Genomic DNA, 16,558 nt, shown 5'->3' on the forward strand with positions numbered 1-16,558 from the left:
CTAACAGCTTAGTATCACCTTGACTTAAGTTTTAACCTAAAACTTAAATTTTTGAGTTTTGAAAAAATAAAATTGTCACCATGAGTGATAATAAGATTTAGTTCCCAGAAATTCAAAAATGTAAATCGCCTTATTCTAATCGTTTCAATTTCTTGCTAAATCTCATTACGACGTACTACTAGAATGACGCGATGAGTTAAATAAGTCATCTGGTTTTGTTCTATCTAATCCATGGGAAGACTAAAATAACCTGGATTTCAGCCGAAGCGCATCGCACAAAATGGCCATATAAGGTTAGGTTTCTCTTTGGAGCCAAAAATCGGATTGTAAGAGGGAATCGAAACGGGGTTCTTCTGGTGTTGTCTATTTAATCTATCCACTTGGACATTTCGTCTGTCTAGTTTCAGTCATCTTTTTCCATTTCCTTTCCAGTAAATTTTCCCTACAAATTTTAAAGCACATTTATTATTTGTTTATTGTTTTTAAAATTTTATTTATATCGTTATTTAATAATTTACTTCTTTCTTTATTCATTTATTTACATATATATTTATTCATTTATTCCATTATTTATTTATCTATTGTTAATTTTTTCAATAACCTCTGCCAGAAATGTCAACCAGGCCCCGTCTTTTTTAAAATCTCTATCAAGAGTATTTACTTCCTAAATTGAAATGTCAGCTTTCCAATCTCTCTCTCTCTCTCTCTCTCTCTCTCTCTCTCTCTCTCTCTCTCTCTCTCTCTCGCTCTCTCTCGCTCTCTCTCTCTCTCTCTCTCTCTCTCTCTCTCTCTCTCTCTCTCTCTCTCTCTCTCTCTCTCTCCCACCCCCGCTTTCCTTCATCCTTACTATCTACCCACATACATCCTGCCAATTTTTTGAATTCACATTTTCCCCCAATCCATTCAAATTCTACACATTATCTCTTATTCCATCTTATTGCGGGTCTCAAGCAAGTTATCTCCCCTATCCTTTCTCTTGGGTTTCCCAATCCCTTTTCAAATCATACACAAATATTTATGAAGCAGTGTACAGACAGGAATATTTCGGGAAAAACAAGCCTAAGATCTTTTGGCATTTAGAATGGTGAGACAAAGAATAACAAAATAAAATTTGAACATTTCTTGAGCAATTTTGAGTTTCAGGGTGGACGTTTTATCGATATTGTTCGATTGCACGAAAGGTCGAGAGAGACAGCTTTCCGGCTTACAGTGTTTCTTGTCTCTTTATAATGACTTTGTTAGTTTTTAGGTGTTTTGACGTCATCTACAATAGCCTTGAACCATATTATCTATAAGTGTCTTTTCTCTTTTTGACACAAAATAATCCAACTTTGATATTTCCAAATTTCTCTCTCTCTCTCTCTCTCTCTCTCTCTCTCTCTCTCTCTCTCTCTCTCTCTCTCTTTCTCTCTCTATCCCTTTAATCAATCAATCAGTCTATCTATCTATCTTTCTATTTATCCATCTACCTATCTATCTCATCTCCCCCTCATTTTATTTTATATTTTCGACATCCCTTACCTGCCCACTTAGCAGTGATTTGGTAGATGGATCTGTTAGATCTGGCGGATGGTACTTTACGACAAACTAGGGAATGTCCTGTCTATCCAAATGGTAGTATGCAATTGTTATTGTCAGTTTCCTGCAATTGAAACGGGAAAAATCCGATTCTATACACCTAATGTCTCTGAAGGACTATAAGAAATAACAGCAGTATTGGTTTAAAAGTGTCTTGAAGATAAGATCAATAACCAAAAAAAAAAAAAAAACAACAAAAAATGCACAGGATGACACAGGACAGAAATTGGAAGGTTTCAAGAGGGTGTTCCGTGTACTTGATGCTTAACGATAATTGTTAATTGCTTATCTTAGCCCTAGAAAAGGAGAGGAAAGACAGACGGACAGAGTTAGAGGAAAAGTTAGAATAAGAATTCTATCCAAAGGGTAGTAAGCAACTTCTATTGTTCGTTTCACGCTATTGAAACCAGTATAAACTGTACACTCCGCCTTCAAGGGCATGATGGCTCTGAAGGACTATAACGAATACATCGCGACTGGTTTAACTCACTCAATCCTAACACCGACTATATCCGTAGTTTACCCGGGTTACTTTTACCCCATGCCTATTTATTTCATTTTCTGATACAAATTAAAGGCGTAGTATCAAAGCTAATGTTTTAAATTTTTACATGTTAATGGTAGTTGAATAAAACTATATAGGCACATGCTTATTTTTAATACATTTTTTTCCAGTTTTGAAAAGTAACAAAAATGTCTAGGATTGAGTGAGTTAACTCTCTCCCTACCGACGATTTTCATCGTTTGTCCAGAAATGCTATAACTAACCAACACATAACTTGACTTTTTACACTCAAACTCAAGAGGAATAATATAAGTACATACTAGATATGCACATTTTTGTGTATAGCTTAACAAACTTTACAAAACAAAGATTTTTCTCACATGTTTTGGATGTGCAAATCAAATCTAGCTAATAAAGAAAAAATGTTCATTGCATCGTAACAAATGTGACGATTTTCCTGTAGTTGGTAAGGAGAGGGTTAAAAGTGTCTTAAAAATAAGAAAATCAATACAAAAACTCAGTGACACAGGACATAAATTGGAAGGTGTCAGGATGATCTTGTGTACTTGATCCGACGATGTGTTAATTTACTTGTCTTAGGAAAGAAAGAAAGAGAGACAGACAGACAGACAGACTTAGAGGAAGAGAAAGAGTGTGTGATGATGTGGGGGTGGGGGTTTGGGTTGGAAGATGTTCAGGAAATAATCAATGAATATTCCTTCGGAGAAGTTCTTGACACTGCCTTTCTCTGGAAAAAACACATATTTAAAAATTTGGCCAAAATAGTCGTCCTTTAAATATCGATGGATTTAAATGACTGTCATCTTGGCAAAAATTCTCAAACCCGGGACTTCGTCGAAGTCCCGGGTTTGAGAGTTTTTGCAAGGATGAGAGTCATTTAAATCGATCTATATTTAAAGGACTACTTTTCTAGCCAAATTTTTAAATATGTGTTTTTCCAGAGTACGACAGTTGACAACTACCAAGAAGAAACTGATGAGCGTGACCTAAAATAATGGACGCAGGAAGTCGCTGGCAATTATGTTTCTACGCCCTTCCAAAGAACTAGTTGATTAACACCCTTGACTGCGGAGTCCGGATTTGGACATTTTTATTTTTTTTTAAAAGTAGTCCTTCAGATCCAATTGGCCCGTGGAGCCAGAGTTTATTCCGGTTTCTTTAGCGTGAACAGGGTTGATAAAACTTGATAGCTATCATTTGAATAGAACGATAGTCTATCGCAAAGTACTTTCCGCCAGATATAACAGGCCCTGTTACTCAATCACTACTGTGTGGACACTGGGGGAGTGGGGGTGGGGATTCAGAAAAAAATCTAGACTGCACCCGGGATCGATCTCGGTCCCTCTCTGTGAAAAGCGAGTGCTCTCCTAATTGGGATCCCCCCCCCCCCCCCAACCGGCTTCAGTCTTAATGAACTATGAGCCTTAATATGGTGGTTATCCACAAAACCTTATTTTTCTTTCGGAAACTAATATGGAGCGATATTTCATTTCATACATGACAAGACACCTGTTAACCTCCATTGCAATATCCGTTATCCCCTTATTCAAACCTTAATAAAGTGAAGTATAGTAAAGTGATTTACTCGAGGACACAACGCCAATAGTTATGTAATTATCGTTAACCATCCGGTTACTGAAACACTCATCATGAGTATCAACCCCTTTCCCACCACCACCATTATCTACTCCTTTAGCATCATCATCATCAGCATCATCATCATCATCATCATCATCATCATCATCATCATCATCATCATCATCATCACCATCATCATCATCATCATCATCATCATCATCATCATCATCATCATCATCATCATCATCATCATTATTATTATTATTATTATTATTATTATTATTATTATTATTATTATTATTATTATTATTATTATTATTATTATATATTATTACTATTATTATCATTATTATTATTATTATTATTATTATTATTATTATTATTATTATTACCATTATCATCATCATCATCATCATCATCATCATCATCATCATCATCATCATCATCATCTTCATCTTCATCATCTTCATTATTATTATTATCACTATTACAGTAACAGTTATCATTATTATCACCATTCTCATAATAGCAATTATCATCACCATCATCATCATCATCATCATCATCATCATCACCAACCATAACAGTAGCAAGAACTACAACAAAATAAAAAAAAAACAAAATAAAACAACAACCCTCGTCGCCTTTGTCACATGAAAACAGGTTCGTAAAAGGCCGATCTGTATTAAACCTAGATTTCTACTATCTAGTAAATTCATTTCGTTATATCCTCGTGGGTTTCTCTCGTTCCCATTATTGGTTTCTCTTTCTCTTTCTTTAATCATCATTTATTGTGATTATCTTTGGCTTGTCAAAATGTCTCAAATCAAATCTAACACTACTTGAAGTCTCAGGCTTGGGTTTTTTAAAACTCTAATTGGGGTCATTAGAATCGATCGATATTTGGAATAAAATGATTGCTTCCCTTTGGTATCTCCCTAGGCGTACATATTGATTGGCAGGTCTGACGACCAAACACAATTGTGGGCCTGTTTTAACATTGCTGTAATGGACTATCATTTGAATTGGGTTGAGAGTATTTCCATTACAGAAGTGAGCCCATAATAATTTGGGTTATCAAACCTGCAAATAGGTACACGTCGTTGTCTTCATTAAAATTAAATCCTATTTAGGAGAATTGCTCTTTATGCGTGCTTAAAAGTTGTTGATAAATCAATTTCTATCACTTAACTGTTGTCAGCAGATTTTTATCAGCTATATCTACTTCACATCTCGCCCATACTGTTGATAAAGGGGAAATTCGGTTGCTTACAACAGCTTACCTTCAACTTGTCATTGTTTTCTCATTTTCTTTATAGTTTTATTTACTGATTTCTTGGAACATAGCCATCGTTAACTTATATCCTGACACTAGAACCCTCTAGGACCTACAGTTTGACGTCAAATTTTTAGTTTTGGGCAGCATCTAGTGAGTTGTCGTTAGTAGAGCTAAAGGAAACAAGTGATCCCATTGGTTGAACTATTGAATACAACTCACGATTTGTTTTCATTTGTGGCCAAAGACTTGTCTTTTGACGTCATTTTTTGGTCAGTATCAGGCTATAAGTTAACAATGGCTACGGTTGGAACCACGTCTTGACGCTCCATTCTATAATATGTCGTTGTCTGTAATTCTGGATTTCGAATATTTTCTTATCCAAAATAAGATGGATTTCAAAGATACCTTATGACAATTAGGGTTTTAGAACTTAATAATTTACCGTTCTTGATAATTCTGTCTACAAAAAGTCCCCCAATTTTTCATTAATCGGCATTCATTGTCACCAGCAGAGCTTATGTTATTTAAAATAATGATATTAATAATTAATCTCTATCTACATCATCATCATCATCATCATCACCATCATCATCATCATCATCATCATCATCATCATCATCATCATTAGCATCATCATCTTCACGGCTATCCTTATCATCACCATCATTTCATCTCCAAGCCGACAAGCTTTAAGTTTTTGTGCAGACTTGCCAGAATTCTTTTCACAAAAACCTTCGACACCCCAAATTCCTCGACAACTACAATACTGCCATCTTCTGGGAAAAAAACATATTTTAAAATTTGGCCATAAAACACGTACTTCAAATATCGATCGATTTAAATGACCCTTATCTTGGCAACAACAAAAAAAAACCCTCTCAAACCAGGACGAGTTTTCTGGCCAAATAATACTATTTTTTTTTTCAGAGAACGCCAGAATACTGCCTTGCTCTAAAAAGAAACAACACGTTTGAAAAATTATGACCAGAAAACATGACCTTTAAACATCGATCGATTAAAATAACCCTCATCTTATCTTGTCAAAAACTCTCAAACCTGAGACTTCCATTTCTGGCCAAAATTTTAAAAATCGTGTTTTCTCATAATTTGGCAGAATAATTCCATAAAATACTGAACCGTCAATGCAACAGTCAGCCACAGATAAATTAAGTTCTTTAATCCTAAGGGAATTAAGATCTTCAGCTCTGACGGCTGCTCCAACGACGAGGCTGATATTGGTACCAGTTGCGATTACAGTATCTCTCATTATTTATGTTTAAAAATTATGTGCGGCTATGTGGTCTTGTTGTATGACACTGGCTTTCGGATCGGAAGGTCCTGAGTTCGAGCCTCGCTCGGCGCATAGTTGAGTCCTTGGAAAAGGCTCTTTACTCACATTGTCTCACCGTACTCAGGTTTAAAATAAGCAACAGTTAACAGTTAATAGCGTTGTCTCTGTCGGGAAAAAAATGTATTATCGCCTAACAGGCGTCATGTCTCTTTCTACACAATAAGTGTTCATAAACCCTTTGTAAAGTGCTTTTGAGAACGTTTAGTGGATATTGCTCGATATAAAAGGTCAAGTTTTGTTGGTTTTATAAACAGTAGGAAAATTGAGCTAGGGCGAGGTGACTTGCCACACTACGTCAATGTTCGGTAGTAGATTCTCCTCATTTAACTATTTTATTCTATCTAGTTTCGATCCCATGGGAGTCTGGGGTAATGACTGACTCAGTCTGTGCTCAAATCAAATAAGTTGAATAAGATTCCACGTGGTAAACAACTTTTAAAGGTAAACAACTGAATAAGGGTGTATGAAATGTGCCAGACAAAGACCTTTCATACACACGTATTCAGTTGTTTATCTTACACTTGTGTCTGCTCCTTAATTTCTTAATTTGAAACTTTTAAAGGCCACGGATTACGAATATAACTCAAAAACACCTATTTTTATCGGTGACCTTTAGTTTTAGTCCATGACATGATAAAGATAAGGTTTGCTCAAATGAGACCGTCGGCCATCCATTAACTTTTGTACGTGATATTATTATCGAAGATATTGTTGTTTTACTGTTAACGTCTAGGAGTATTTTCCTCCTCAGACACGTTTCCCACCTCTTCAGTTTGTGATATTTAACAAGAGTTTTTGACGGAAACGATTTCCCACGAATTTTAAAGGAAAAGAAGAAAAATGAATATAACAGCTTTAAAAAAATACCAACCCCCCCCCCCCCCCAAAAAAAAAAAAACAAAAACAAAAAAAAAACAACAAACAAACGAACAAATAAAAAGAAAAAACAAAAAAAAATAAATAAAATAAAATAAAAATAAAAAACAAAACAAAACAAACAACATTATATAGAATAAAATACCAAACACGGTTCTTGCCGACAAGATGTGCCCAATAAATACTTTTTCTGCCGTTTGTCTGGCTGGATTTTCAGTGATGTTTCAATGGGTTTTTTTAAACCGTTTTTGTTATTGGCAGAAGAAGGGCTTTGTGTCCGAAATGTTTCGTGTTTGGTATTCTATTCTTTTTTTTTTAAGCTGTTATAATGACATTTATTTGTTCATTGCCTTTCACAGTCCACAACCTCTACCTCATTACTATCACTCTCACATAGATTATGATACTTTCGTGTGATCTTTTGAAAAATTGTAATATCGCCTAACAGGCGTCATGTCCCGTCCTACATGTTAAATGTTGCTGTTGACCAGGGACCCCTTGTAAAGCGCTTTGAGCACATTTAGTGGATATTGCGCTATATAAAGCTCTACAGCTCAATCTTTTACTCCAATATCGGCGGGTGATCTCTGTGGTGTAATGGTAGCAGGTCAGACCAGTAATCAGATTCGATCCCCAGTCGATGCCGACTCTTAAGCATGCTATGCCTTCATTAATATAATTGTTAGAATGATTTGTTCAGAGAGATGTTATGACTATTGGCCAATGGCCTCTCTCTCCCTCCCTCTCTCTCTCTCTCTCTCTCTCTCTCTCTCTCTCTCTCTCTCTGTCTCTCTGTGTGTTTGTGTGTGTGTGTGTGTGTGTGTTTATCTCTCTCTCTCTCTATCTATCTATCTATCTATCTATCTATCTATCTATCTATCTATCTATCTATCTATCTAATTTTCTATATCTTTATCTATATATCTCTCTATCTATCTATCTATCTATCTATCTAATTATCTCTTTCTCTATATCTTTATCTATCTATCTATCTATCTATCTATCTATCTATCTATCTATCTATCTTTCTCTTTCTCTATATTTCTATCCCTTGCCCTATCTATATATTTTTAAGAGAAATATCTGATCTTCAATTGTAATCGAACAAGAGATGCGATCATGTTTTGGGTCTATTGAAATATGGTAGGAGAAAATAGTCAAGACAGGTCTTAATAATCTATCAATATTAAATCATTTAATAACTTAACTGGTTTTATGGCCAACGTTTATATATTTGCAGATCTGATAACACAAGTAGTTATGGGCTCATTGTTGTAATAAAATATTCTCAAACCAATGCAAGATATTGTGCAATACAACAATGCTAATACAAGCCGATAATTGCGTTCGCTTATCAGATCTGCTAATATGTGCCCATACCATATGGTTCATGGGACAATTAAAAAGTCAGCTCTATCCAGGCGCGTTTAACCGTGGCCTTTGTAAAGTTGTGGCCTGATACTGACCAAAAAATGACGTCAAAATGCCAGCCTTTTGCCACAAAAGAAAACAAATCGTGAGTTGCATTCAATAGTTCAACCAATGAAATAACTTGTTTTCTTGAGCTCTACTAACGACAACTCACTAGGCAGTGCACAAACCAAATAATGACGTAAAACTGCCAGTCCTTTTGGGTTTCAGTGGCAGACTATAATATAACGATGGCTACGGTTTAACACCGACTATATCCCTAAGTGGAATCAATAGTCTAGATGTCACGTCGCCCAGCAACGGCGGCCATCGTGGTTCTAAACAAAGAAAATCCGTACTTTTTATTCTTCATGCTGGCTAGAACTTTTCATATGTCTTGTGATCAGAATGTATAAAAGTCAAAACATGATCAGATTTATAATGATTTTCCCCTCTGGATATGCTCGTCGGAGAAATATTTCATAAGGGCGTCAGCCATTGTTCCGATAGTTTAGAGCCAGTTACTAAGTTACCATGCGTCATTACGAGGGAAGTGACGTTACGACTATTGAAGCGTATTTACCCAGGTTACTTTTACCCCAAAGCTATTTATTACATTTTTCAGAGATAGGCGTAGCTAGTATCAAAGCTAATATTTTTAATTTTTACATGTTAATGGTAGTTGAATAAAAATATCTATGCACATGTTCATTTTTAATACATTTTTTTACTAATGTTGAAAAGTGGCAACAATCTCTAGGATTGAGTGAGTTAAAGTTCTTATGGAAGAGCGTGTTTGGAGACAGTTATGACAATGGAAGCAATTCATACCAATGGCGAGCTTAATATTACGTTCAGACACAGATAATAAAGTTGTCAACTACACTCGTAACCCTGGGTGATCGAAAATGGGATAGACGCCCACTATCATAATTGGAAACATAAAAGTTTTCTAGTCTCCAACCCCCCCCCCCCCCCCCCAAGCCATCTCCCCTCCAATCTCTCTCTCTCTCTCTCTCTCTCTCTCTCTCTCTCTCTCTCTCTCTCTCTCTTTTTTTTTTCTTTTCTCTCTCTATCTATCTATCTATATATCTATCTTTCTCTCTCTCTCTCCTCTATCTGTCTCTGTGTGTGTGTGTGTGTGTGTGTGTGTGTACGTGTGTGTATGTGTGTCTCCCCCTCTCTCTTTTATTTTCTCATATACACACAAAACAATCTCCCCCCCCCCTCTCTCTCTCTCTCCCTCCCCTCCCTCTCTTTTTTTACTTTCCCATGCACAAACTAACACAATCCCTCTCCCCCCCCCTCTCTCTCTCTCTCTCTCTCTCTCTCTTTTGCACTCTTTCCCCCTCTCTCTCCCTCTCTTTCTCTCTCTGTACTCCATCTGTCTCTGCCTCCCTCTCTCTACCTCCACTCTATTTTGATCATTTTCTCAATCTCTTTATCTCTCTCCTTCTCTCTCTCTCTCTCTCTCTCTCTTTCTCTCTCTCTCTCTATTCATAATCTAACTCTGTCTCTGTATTTTCTCTTACACATACAAAACAATCTCTCTCTCCCCCCTCTCTCCCCCCCCTCTCTTTCTCTCTCTACTCTATCTCTCTCCCTGTCTCTCTGTCTCCCTCTATCTCTCTCTGTCTGTCTCTTTTTTACTTTCCCATGCAAATACAAACACAATCCCTCTTCCCCCCCCCCCCCCCGCTCTCTCTCTCACTCTCTCTTGCTCTCTTTCCCCCCACCTCTCTCTCTCTCTCTCTGTCTCTCTCTCTCTCTCTCTCTCTCTCTCTCTCTCTCTCTCTCTCTCTTTCTCTCGTTTTTCGTAAGTAGCCGCAAGTAAAACTGAGTGTTGGGTGAATTGATTGAAAACGTATCGGGTGAGATTTTGTGATGCATGTACTGTGATAGCGGTGTTATATACATTGGGGTCAATTGGGTTCTAGAGATGGTAGAATTACGGTCAACATCCCATTGACATTTCGGACAAGACAAGACACAATAATAACGTTCGGCCACTCCTTGTCTACGACAATATGAATAAAAACCGAGTGGGCGATTTGAATGGAGATTAAATGTGCTCCACAGTGTCAAAGCGGTGTAACGTCGGAATGACCTAGATGATGACAATTGAATTTATAGACGGCTATGTGGTCTAGTCGTATGACACTCGCTTTCGGATCGGAAGGTCCTGGGTTCGAGCCTCGCGCTCGGTGCATAGTTGAGTCCTTGGAAAAGACTCTTTACTCACATTCTCTCACCGTACTCAGGTGTAAAATGAGTACCTGCCCGTTAACAGCGTTGTCTTTGTCCGAAAAATTGTAATATCGCCTAACAAGCGGCATGTCTCGTCCTACATGTTACATGTTGCTGTTGACCAGCGACCCCTTCTACAGCGCTTTGAGCACGTTTAGTGGATATTGCGCTATATAAAGCTCAATTTTTTTTATAACGTCGGGATGACCTCGATGATGACAATTGAATTTATAGACACAAAAAAATGAAACTTGAAATTAATTTCAATTCATTATTGTGGAGAATAAACTCAATTAATTACATTACTAAAACTCAAAAGTTGGTATTTCCTATCATTTTAAAAATTCTAACGTCATTTTTTGGGGCCCAGTTCATCCCGACTTAAAACCGTTTTGAGACGAGGGGTCACAAATGTGACCATTCGTCTCAAAACGGTATTAAATCGGAATGAACATGATCTGGTGCTTAAAATCCAATTTTAATCTTAACTCATTAGATTTAAGTTTACGATAAGTGGAGAGTGAAATTTGTTGCTAATTTTTCAATAGAAACTAAAATTTTCCGATTCTGATTGTTTTGAATTTAAACTCGATTTCTTCACTTAGTCCCGATAGCTTAGTTGGTAGAGCACTCGCTTCACAATCAACGGGAACGAGATCGATCTCGAGTGAAGTCTACATCTTTTTTTTTTCTGACTCACTGTCCATTCATCAGTGATTGAGTAGCTGGGTCTGTTAGATGATCTGTCGGAAAGTACTTTACGATAGGCTTGCGTCTTATCCAAAGGGTAGCAAGCAATTGCTATTGTCGTTTCACGCTATAGAAATCGGGATAAACTCTGGCTCCATTGAGCCTCATGGCTCTGAAGAACTACTTTTTCCCCCTTACTTAGACCGTTCCGAAATATTACCCGATTGAGACGCTTGTTCATGAATAGAGATGCGTGGAGACTGATATTTGCCCGAATCTGTTTTTCAAATGTCATTCAAAACCACCAGCGCTGTTTGTTTTTTAGGGGTTTTACGGCGTTTGCGACACTATTGGAAGGCAGGGTGGCTCAGCGGTTCGGTCTTTCGTACCCAGAAGGTACCGAGTTCGACTTCCTGCCGCCTCTTTGTATGGCTTTGAGCAAGTGCTGCTCTGCGGCTGACGTCTGGATTATTCCAGTCTTCCCTTGGAATAGACCCTAAAGACAAATTGGGATGAATAAAGGGAATTTTATTTATTTAAAATAAATTTATTAGATAATTTCAGTGCCACAAAACCAATGTAATTCAATTTTTAGATACATGTTTTTTCATTGTTTGATTGCTTACTGAGTCTATTTCGGTTCGCCATGTACTTCATTCATATAATGTCGTTAAGCTGTCGTTTCGTAATATGACACAAATTGTTAACTAATTGATTCTATTTCCCCAATACCCCATTGTCGTTCCAGGTCTGATTTGAGGAGCTCTTGTCTACGTCATCGGCAAAAATATTTTTTTAAAAGATGAACGAATCACTTTTCTGGTTGGTCAATGTTGTTATCGTCGTCATAGCAACTGGCGCTCCAGTATCTAATGAAGGAAACCTGGCCCCAGCTGCCGCCCCTGCCGAGAATGCTGAGGACATGATAATGGGTGAGAATCTCTCCTCATTTATTTAACTGGTGAACTGCCGTACTCTGAAAAGACAAGTATTTATAAACTTGACCAGAAAACTCGTCCTTCAAATATCGATCAATTTAAATGACCTGGGACCTCGCGAAATTTGTTAAATATTTGTCTTTCCAGAGCACGGAAGTTAGCTAGTTAAAATCGCTAACAGCAATTGGCAATGTTTGTTAAAGGCTCAGCTCATTATTACTATTATAATATATGTGTCTTAACTCATATAATTTGAGAATACACGTTTCTTACACTCTTGCTTTTTTTTTTTTTTTTGGAATTCCGGACGTTTTCCAAACCGCTTCACGAACTTGCGATTACGCGTTGGGAACAAAGTTCGAATTCCAAAACGCAAGAGTGTTAAGAAATCATTTATTCTACCCTTCAATCGATTCCAATTTCGTCATCTTTAAATAAAAGATATCTTCAAAAACATTTAAATAATACTTCTTTTTAAAGATTCTCACTTTTAGTTAAATTTAACGATTTATAATCTGACGTCACAAATTATTATATGATATCATTACGCGTAAATATTTAGGGAGGGGTGGAATAGTATAAATCGATATCGCGTACATTTCATACAAATCTGAAAATGTATATGATAAAGTGGAAAAAAAAGAATCTTCAAAATCAGCCCTTGGTCTCGAACCTCAAACATTCTTCTTACAGATAGACAAGCTACCATCACAACCTGAAAGATTATCAGATAGCTGGGAGGTCTACGCATACAAGAGAAGTTAACTATTATATTCTTTACAAAGAGTACGCATGTAAAACTGCCCTATTTCTAGAATATTTATAAATTGTACAAATTAAGATGAAGACATAGACATGAGCTATGCTTCCTGATCTACGTGTTATTATTTATGAATCTTCCTAACCCAATAAATTGTTATGTTCTTATTGTTGTGATGTACAAGCCCATAATAATTGTGCTCTGCCAGTAAGTGCCCGAAGATTTTTAATTGAAAGTCTGAAAGTTAACTATTTGCGAGAATGATTGGGTTCAAATTAAATAAAGAAAAATTATATATGATACTGCGCATACTTGATACTGATGCTGTGCGTTTAGCTAAAATACTCTCAACATCCGCCAGCCGAACATAACGTACCTACACACAAAAAAGTAGGAAGCGGTGGGCGCTGCCTGAAGCCTGGGATCGTGAAGTACAAACGAAAGAGTGGAAAGGAGACTCTTCGGATAGGAACAATACAACACACAAAACTATATGTAACATTGATCGTGTATAATCTGATTGGTCAAAATGCATCCTATTTTCTCTCTGTTCACAGTGGGTAAGCGAGCTGAAGAAATGGTCTATTTCGGAAATCAACAGAACGCACCAAGGGTTCCCATGAAGAAATCCCAGATAGCAGACCTTCATTCACTCCTTAGACCTCCCGCACCCGTTGGAGAGGAGGATAAAGGAGCGACAATGGTGGTCCATGATGAAATCCCCGTGGAAAAAGATCTCAACGATAGGGCCGAGGCTGTGAAAGGAGAGTCTGATATTGAACGATTGGCAGAGGGTTTGTCGGCGGCAGAGGATCAGGTTGAAGAGGCAGCTAGTGGTGGATCCGATGTGAAGGATAAGAAAGAGGGTGTAACAGATGAACATGTCAGCGGTGAAGAATCTCAAGAGAGCATTGTACCAGATACTCTGGCGGTAGATTTGCCTGAATCTGATAAAAATAGTGAGGAGGTTTCTTCAAATGTAGTCAATCCTGTAACAGACATGGAGCAAGATGGTAGTAAATCAGGTGATGAAGACGAAGACGATAACGCTGATGAAGAATTAGCCTCGTTATCAAATGAAGCCAGTGCATCGGATGAGAAAACTGATGATGATGGGAGCAGTAATGACATGGAAGGAGACGATTTCCTTGACGAACTTCGTAAAGAGAGCGAAGATAGCGACAATGGAAATGCTGAGATGGGAGACGTGAACACCAACAGCCTCAAGGGCTACAGTGAGGGAACAGAAAACAATGTCTATGACCCCAATTTCTACGAGACACTCTACCGTATCTGGTCAAACAATTGGAGGGGAGGTAAGCAAGAGAATTAATTAATCGCCCTTAGTGGTGGCAAAATTATTACTACTACCGCTACTTTTACCACTCTTACTGCTACTGTCACCATTATCACAACTACTAAGACCAACACTTATTATCATTATTACTATAACCTCTACCACTACTCATACTTCTACCACTACTATTATTACTACTACTACTACTACTACTACTACTACTACTACTACTACTACTACTACTACTACTACTACTACTACTACTAGTACCACTACTACTAGTACCACTACTACTACTATTACTACTACTACTACTACTACTACTACTACTACTACTACTACTACTACTAAGTCCGAGTTGTTGTTTTTTTCATAGTACGGCAGGGAACAGGTTAAGTATTATTCAATTAAGCACTCGCGCAGAAATGCCAAAATCCAGCGTAAACTCTTTGTAACGAACAATTTCATTGGCTTAGGACAATGGCACCGTTATGTAACGTGTGCGTGGGTTAATGGATCAACAGGGGTGAAGTAATACCATTTTTTGTTGCATTTTGCTGCGCACCGCAAACAGAAGAACCTCGAAAAGTGTAAATAATTTAATGCAATCCAAAATTGTATTTATGTAATAAGGCCAGAAATATTATTCTAATGGATGTTATTTCGTTTGCCCGACTTTAAAAAAAATTTTAATGTTTTATTTTTTTTATTTTTTTTTTTGGGGGGGGGGGCATTTATAATTTTTGATTTTGCTTTTAATTTGTGTTTTTGTTTATGTTTAATATTATGAAATGTTTCATTATATTGAAGATGTTTGTAGCAATGACTATGAAAAATGTTTTTTCTCTTTTTGAGGAAAATTTTGTCTAATATCAAAGCCCTATCTCCACTGAGTAAAAATGTTTTTGAATTTTGAAAATCCATTCATAAATAAACAAGTTATGCAGTTTCAAAGGTGTCATTTATTTGGATGACCCGCACAGAGGAAAAAAACGCGAAAATATGGGACGCTTTTTCGGAATTTTTTTCGACCTTTGGTGTATCTTGCGTAATAAGTGGATTAAAAGATTGAAACTTAAAGAGCAAATTAGGATGGTGTTTTGTAAAATACGGGAGAAGTACTCGTCATATTCATATGAAATTTTACAACCAAAAAAAAAGAAATGTTCATGTATTACCTTGTCAGCGACAAAACCTCCACGCCCGGTAGTTTTAGAAATATTTTACTCCAAAGAGTAAAAATCTATTCTTAACGGTCTTCAGGTAATCGCACGAGTTTTGTCGCTTGACATAATCTAAAATGACCTTTTTTCTAACTGTGTGCCAACTTTCAGTCATATTCATCGATATACAGCGTCGAAATTAATTTTTTAAAATAGCATATACGAAACGGCTTCGTCCCATATTTTGACGCGAATTCGGGCACTTCGTGAGCGAAAAATAATAATAATAATAGATCTTTATTGTCCATAAACATGGTAATTTGTCATTTAGTTACACTTGTTATAACGCCATATGATAACTATAACATTGAACAGACATTTCACTCCTACTTATTCTCTCTCTCTCTCTCTCTCTCTCTCTCTCTCTCTCTCTCTCTCTCTTCCTCTCTCTCTTTCATGCGTGCGATATACACAACATAAACATATTCATTTCACTTTCAATTCGTTACATTTTCGGCAATTCAACACCAAATATCATCATCATTATCAATTGGTCACTTAATCTAACATTAAATAAATTAATCAGTCAATCAGTCAACGCATCTATCCTTGGCTTTGCTATAATATGAAATATTCAACATTTTTATTGCTGATGGAACCAACGTTGATTTATACTTGTCAGTTCCACATTAAATCTGACAAAACCTTCTCCCAGATGGCAAAATACCAAATCCATGGCACAAAATATGTTTTCCATTGTTGGCAATTGAGAACGCTTTCCTTTCCATTGCTTTTCCATGAATTCTTTCCACTCCATCAAGAGGATGGTTCACCATTTTCGATGCCTCTTTGTAATTCTAAATCA

The 16,558-nt window shown here is 36.9% G+C and overlaps 1 protein-coding gene across 2 annotated transcripts in view; it reads left to right on the forward strand.

Moving 5' to 3' along the window:
• Positions 1-16,558, forward strand: part of LOC144968035 (uncharacterized) — a 94,533-nt gene that overhangs the window by 41,157 nt on the left and 36,818 nt on the right. For both annotated transcript variants that reach the window (XM_078905989.1, XM_078905990.1), the window contains exons 2-3: positions 12,284-12,467; positions 13,791-14,549. In XM_078905989.1, the coding sequence (XP_078762115.1) occupies positions 12,338-12,467; positions 13,791-14,549 (889 nt within the window). In that variant the 5' untranslated portion in view covers positions 12,284-12,337. The remainder of the gene's footprint in view (positions 1-12,283; positions 12,468-13,790; positions 14,550-16,558) is intronic.

The sequence above is a fragment of the Berghia stephanieae genome, chromosome 3 (assembly GCF_034508935.2).
Source record: "Berghia stephanieae isolate SIO BIC M18660-M18661 chromosome 3, UCSD_Bste_1.3, whole genome shotgun sequence".
In the NCBI taxonomy this organism is placed as follows: Eukaryota; Metazoa; Mollusca; class Gastropoda; order Nudibranchia; family Aeolidiidae; genus Berghia; species Berghia stephanieae.